Genomic DNA, 6,131 nt, shown 5'->3' with positions numbered 1-6,131 from the left:
GCTGTGGAGGAACTGGTTGAAGCCGGCTGGCTCAGCCGCCGGCAGGAGCAGGCCTGTGAGGAGGTGGGTGCAGGTTTCAGGAGCCTGTCCCTCGCTCCCTGCCTGGCCATGGCCCGAGTGGATGGCCTGAGTCCCAGCAGCTCGGGATGGGCACACCTGACCCCAGGTTGGCTCTGGGGAGTCCCCGTTCTGCTCAGAGAACACGATTTGTGTCTTAGGGGACCAAGGAGTCACCAGGTGAGGAACATGGCTGGCTTTGTGCTTTGGACAACACGGGTCATGTGAGGGTCTCTGTTTGCAGGGCACTCAGGGCGTAGAGCTCTCTCGCACTGGCCGGGAGTTAGAACAAACAATAACCACTTACGTTCACATAGCGCATAACAGCTCACAGACCTGTCTCTTAATGCCCCAACCAACCCCGCGAGGTGGAGAGAGCTGTCCCCTTTCACAGATGCGGAACCTGAGGCGAGGGCGATGAGGAGTACTTGCCCACCTGACAGGTCCCACCTGATGCTCAGCTGGGACTCGAACTCTAGCCTCCCTGGGCCCAGAGCCCACACTGAGTCCCTGACACTGCCCATGATGCAGTGGTAAGGCGTCGTTGGTGTCCTCACTGAGAGGGCCAAGGCAGCACTGCATTGTCCATGGAGCCAGGGACCACCTCCCATCTTTTCTTTCTTTCTTTCTTTTTTTTTTTTTTTAGGTTTTTGCTGTAAGGCGCATGTGCTCACCCTGGAGAGAGACAGAGAGAGGGATACTGAGATCATCTCACCAGTGGGAATGGCCACATAGCAACCCCTTCTCCTCCATTCTCCTCTCAGGATTTTGGGCATGCACACACGCACATATGCCCAGCATGATTTTCAAGCTGCCGGGTCTGGGACCCAAGGGACTCGGCCCTGTGGGAGTCCAGCACCTTAGCCACCATGCCACTTGCTGGCCCCGTGCTTCTCATGTTTATGGGGCCTAGAGACTGGGGCTGCACAGAGAGGAGAGAACATGCAATGAGAGGCCTGCTTTCCGAACTAGGCCCTGACCCCCGCCAGGCTAGCAGGTGGGACTGTGATCCAGGAGCGGGAGAGGCAGAGTCTCCTGGGAATCTTGTCTGATAAGCTTTCCAGGTGGCTCTCCTGTCCAGCAGGGAGGCGGACATTTGGAAGTGGGCCTTGACACCGTGTGCCTCTCTGATCCTGGAGCCTGTTCCGCAGCCTGGGGACAGGGTCTTCAGGGCTGTCGCCAGCGTCTGCAGCACTGCCCTGCTGTCAGGTCACGGAGCTCGCCTCGAGCCCTCACCGGTAACATGGCAGTCAAGCAGCCTGCTCCACGCAGTTGTCATCAGTGGGCTGACGCATGAAGAGCATATGCCAGAGACAACGTGGGAGCTGGGAGGGGCTAAGCAACTCTCCTAAGGTGGAGGAAGGCCTGGGCCCAGACCCCCCACTTTCAGCCAGGCCGCATCCCGCCCTGTGCTCCCGGGGCCTCCTCAGCGGCCACTGCCTTCGGTGAGAGGGCACGCTCTTTCCGTTGTCTCGGCTGGTCCTCAGCACCGCCTGGAGTGGATGGCAGGAGCAGGCAGGAGCTACCTCCCTCTATTTTTAAATTTTAACTAAAATTTGAAAAAAAAATGTTTTTCCGGATGTGACATGTGACAGGGAGAGGGAAAGTGAGAGGTCACGCTGCGGGGGAATGGCCACGCCGCAATCCCTATTCCTCCATTCTCCTCCTGGAATTTTGGGCATGCAAGCGTATGCAAATTAAAATAAATTAATTTACATTTTTTATTTTTTTCCCCTTAGTTGTTGCTATAGGGTGCATGCACTCACAGGAGTGGGGGAAGGAGAGTGAGAAATTATCCCTGGGGAGATAGCCAGGCTGCAACCGCCTCTCCTCCATTCTCCTGAGACTCTGGACATGTAGCCACAGGCACCCGGTGTCCACGACTCCAATTGTCCGCTCGGCCACGTGGGATCCAGCCTTAACCACCACACCATGTAGCTGGCCCCCCAGAATAATCCCCCATTTTTTTAATTAATAGAATTTTAAATTTATTTATTTCTTCCGTGAGAGAGAGCCCATGAGCTGCCTCCCACGGGGTCTTCCCACCAGAGTCTGCAGCCTTGGCCAGCCCACATCACAGCACCCAGCACACCAGTGGCCCTCGGGACACGCACACAGGACCTTCCCCAGGCCCAGCACAGCAGAGTGTCTCCTTCCTGCTGCCCCCGCCCCCCAAAACTGGCCCCAACCACCCTGTTTTAAAGAGACAAAACTCAAGGGTCAGATGGGGCTGGGGTCTGCCCAGGGCCGCACTGCTGGCTCGTGGCATTCCGCTCCGGGCAGAGGACAGAGTTGGGGAGTCATGTGGCAGGATCCGTTCCCAGATCTCGAGAGGCAGCTGGGATGGGCGTGGTGCTCGGCATGGGTGGGTGCCCGGGTGGAGAACAGGGCTGATGCTGCCCTTGCACCAGGCCTCCGGGCATCCAAGTCGCCTGAGGCATCTGCAGCAGCTCCCGGGTCTGGCAGGGCTAGGCGGGCTGTTGGCACCAGTGGGGCAGCTGGAGCGGACTCAGATTGAGCTGATTAATTTATCCGGGTCCCTGGCAGGAAACAGACAGAGAGCAGCTGGCTGGCTCTCTGGTGCTCCATTAATTGTGACAATGACTTTAACCCCAGATGTGATGCAGGCTGCCCAGAGGCTCTGGCTGCAGAGTGCGTGTGGGGCAGGGGTTCTTCTTGGGTGGGACGGGGGCAACAGGAAGCTTAGACTCTTTGCAGTGGGTCCTGCACTCTGTGGGTCTCCTCAGGAGAAAGGACCTCTTCCCTCGTGACCTCCCGAGGCAGGCAGGGTAGGCTGGGAAGAGGCTGCCTGTTCAGCAGCATATTAGTCCCTTTGCCAGGTGCCTTCCCGTGCCAGCCCCAGGCCCAAGCTAAGCACGCGCAGGCATTTTCTCACTGCGTCCTCTCCAGCCTCACCCGTGTGGGGCCCATCTGAGCCCCGTTTCACAGAAGTGGTCACCGAGGGCTCAAACAAGACAGCTGGCCGAGACGAGGTCAGATGGAGGGGCTTGCACCAGGCAGGGAGATCTCCCCCACTCTAGTGTTTCTGGAATAGGCTTGGACTCCATGATCCTCAGGGCCTCACGGGGAGTGGTCTTCAACCCCCTCCTTTAAGCAACCGGCTTTCTATGGCATCATCAGAAAAGTCATGATGCATTTTTGCATAGAAACACAGAAAAAATGTCATGACTTTTTCTGACAGCCTCCTAGGTCAAGGACAGGTCCAGTGGAGATCCAGGTGCTGTGCCTGTGGTGGAGCCAGGACAGGGGCCTAGAGCACGGCACCTCCACCTGCCCACACTCCAGCTCCTCCTCAGAGCCCTCAACCCTCCAGCCAGCGTGCTGCGGTTAGAACGCGCAGCTCCTCCCTCCCCGTCTTCTGCAGACCTCCTCATCCCTGCAAGGGGCTCCAGCTTCCTCCCAGGGCCGGGCTAGCAGGTTGACCTGCAGAGGCCACACCTGAGCAGTCTGGGGCGGGGAGCCCAGACCCTCAGACCCCCGTCCTGGGGCGTGTGTGTGCTGTGGCATGGTGGCTGGCAATGGGGCTTGATCTGCATGTGGCTCCAGGGCTTGGGGTGGCCTGTCACACTTTGTTTTGAGGCATATCTTTCTTTCTTTTTCAATATTTATTTAAAATACCTAAGAAAATATACTATTTTAACCATTTTCAAGCTTACGGCTCAGTGGCACTAACTGCGTTCACATTCATCCATCTCCAGGTCTCCTTTCATCTGCAAAACTGAAAGTCTGCACCCATTAAACTAGCTCCTCATTCCCCTCCCCCCAGCCCCTGGCAACCGTCATTCTACTTCAGCCTGTCTCTGCAAATGTCTCTGTGCATGTGCTTTGTGTAGGTCACTCATGTAAGTGGAATCATTCAGCGTTTGTCCTTTTGTTTCTGGCTTATTTCACTCAGCATAATGTCCTCAGGGTTCGTCCATGCTGTAGCATGTGTCAGAATCCCCTTTTTCAAGGCTGAATAATGTTCCCTTATATGTGCATACCACATGTTTTATCCATTCATCTGGCAACGGGTCTGGATAAGGCCCTTGTTTCAACCGTTGTGAATAATACTGCTACCAACATGGGTATACAAATATCTCTTCAACACCCTTTGTTCAATTCTTTGGGCTGTGTCCCTGGAAGTGGTACATTGCTGGATCACTGATAGTTCTATTTTAACTTTTTGAGGAACCACTCTGTGTTCCAGTGGCACTACCATTGTATATTCCCACCAGCAGTGCCCCAGGGTCCTCATTCCTTCACAGCCTTGTCAACACCTGCAGTTTCTTGTACTTTAAAGCAGAAATCATAGCCATCTTCATGGGCATAAGATGGTATTTCACTGCAGTTGCCATTTGCATTTCCCTAATAGTTAGTGATGAGAACACCCTTTCCTGGGTCATATGGCCACCTGTGTATCTTCTTTGGAGAAATGTCTATTCATATTCTTCACCCATTTTATTTTATTTAATTTTTATTTTGCTATGGGGCACATGCACTTGCCAGAGAGAGACAGAGAGAGTCCTTTGCCCATTATACACTGTACTGTTTCTCTTCTGTCATTGAGTTGTAGGAGTTCTTTATTTATGCCTTCTGGATATTAATTCCTTGTCAGGTATGCAATTCACAGGTATTTTGTCCCATTTCGTGGGTTGCCTTTTCACTCTGTTGAAAATGTCTTGTTTATTTCTGAATCATTAATGCCTGGCCAGCAATCAGTGCAGAAGTTATCCTGTTCACCTTTCCTGCATCCTGACCCTCCTCTGAATGGCACCCAGGCCAGCCCATGAGCCCCCAGCCTGAGGTGGGGGCAGGGGAACAGCCAGAACAGCAGGGCAGAGGGAGTCCATCGGTCAGGCAGTCACTCAGCAAGCACCAGTGGAGATGGGGCTTGTGAAGAACTTGGATGGGGTGAGACGTGGCCTGGTCGATGTGTTAGAAGCATCCTACGGGCAGCCACATGGAAACTGGACTTGATGACGTCCGCAAGAGAGCCCCCCACCCCACTCTGGGAATGATGGGAATAGCCCTGTAGAAACAAGGTCAGAGCCTCTGGCCTGAGTTCCATTCCTAAATCCATCTCTCGCTAGCCATGTGACCGCGTCTGCGCCCCTACTTCCTCCTCTTCAAAAGTCAGTAGCTAACACTTCCCTCTGAGATCACACCTGCAGGCACCTGCCATCTGCAGCTGGGACAGTCCACTGGCCAGGCAGCGCTTTCATTCCCCAGGACTCCCTGGCCCGGTTCCCATGGCTCGTGGCAGGTGGCTGGCGAAGGCAGGCGAGGCCCACTCTCATTTGGCGGGCTGTGTTCTCTGTCTCCAGTGGGACTCCATCAACGAGGTGGACGAGTCCTTCCGGCCCATCCACACGTACCAGGTGTGCAACGTCATGAGCCCCAACCAGAACAACTGGCTGCGCACCAGCTGGGTGCCGCGCGACGGTGCCCGGCGCGTCTACGCGGAGATCAAGTTCACCCTGCGCGACTGCAACAGCATGCCCGGCGTGCTGGGCACCTGCAAGGAGACCTTCAACCTCCACTACCTGGAGTCGGACCGTGACCTGGGCGCCAGCACGCAGGAAAGCCAGTTCCTCAAGATTGACACCATCGCAGCCGACGAGAGCTTCACGGGCGCAGACCTGGGCGTGCGGCGGCTCAAGCTCAACACCGAGGTGCGGGGCGTGGGGCCCCTCAGCAAGCGTGGCTTCTACCTGGCCTTCCAGGACATCGGCGCCTGCCTCGCCATTCTCTCTCTCCGCATCTACTACAAGAAGTGCCCCGCCATGGTGCGCAACTTGGCCGCCTTCTCAGAGGCGGTGACAGGAGCCGACTCGTCCTCACTAGTGGAGGTGCGGGGCCAATGCGTGCGGCACTCGGAGGAGCGGGACACCCCCAAGATGTACTGCAGCGCCGAGGGCGAGTGGCTGGTGCCCATCGGCAAGTGCGTGTGCAGCGCCGGCTACGAGGAGCGGCGGGATGCCTGTGTGGGTGAGCGCGCCCGACCTGGGTGGCCTGCGGGGGCTGGGTCGGCAGGGCTACGAGGGGGTGGGGGTGGGGGGATACTCGGCTGA

General features: G+C 56.3%; 1 protein-coding gene across 1 annotated transcript in view; it reads left to right on the top strand.

Annotated features, from left to right (window-relative positions):
• EPHA8 (EPH receptor A8) overlaps positions 1-6,131 on the top strand; it is a gene marked incomplete at its 5' end in the record, with an annotated part of 34,178 nt that overhangs the window by 4,592 nt on the left and 23,455 nt on the right. The window contains one exon of the mRNA XM_027770664.1: positions 5,385-6,048. Within this exon, the coding sequence (XP_027626465.1) occupies positions 5,385-6,048 (664 nt within the window). The remainder of the gene's footprint in view (positions 1-5,384; positions 6,049-6,131) is intronic.

Source organism: Tupaia chinensis, unplaced genomic scaffold (genome assembly GCF_000334495.1).
Source record: "Tupaia chinensis unplaced genomic scaffold, TupChi_1.0 Scaffold000146_1, whole genome shotgun sequence".
In the NCBI taxonomy this organism is placed as follows: Eukaryota; Metazoa; Chordata; class Mammalia; order Scandentia; family Tupaiidae; genus Tupaia; species Tupaia belangeri.
This window is presented reverse-complemented; position numbering and strand designations above follow the sequence as displayed.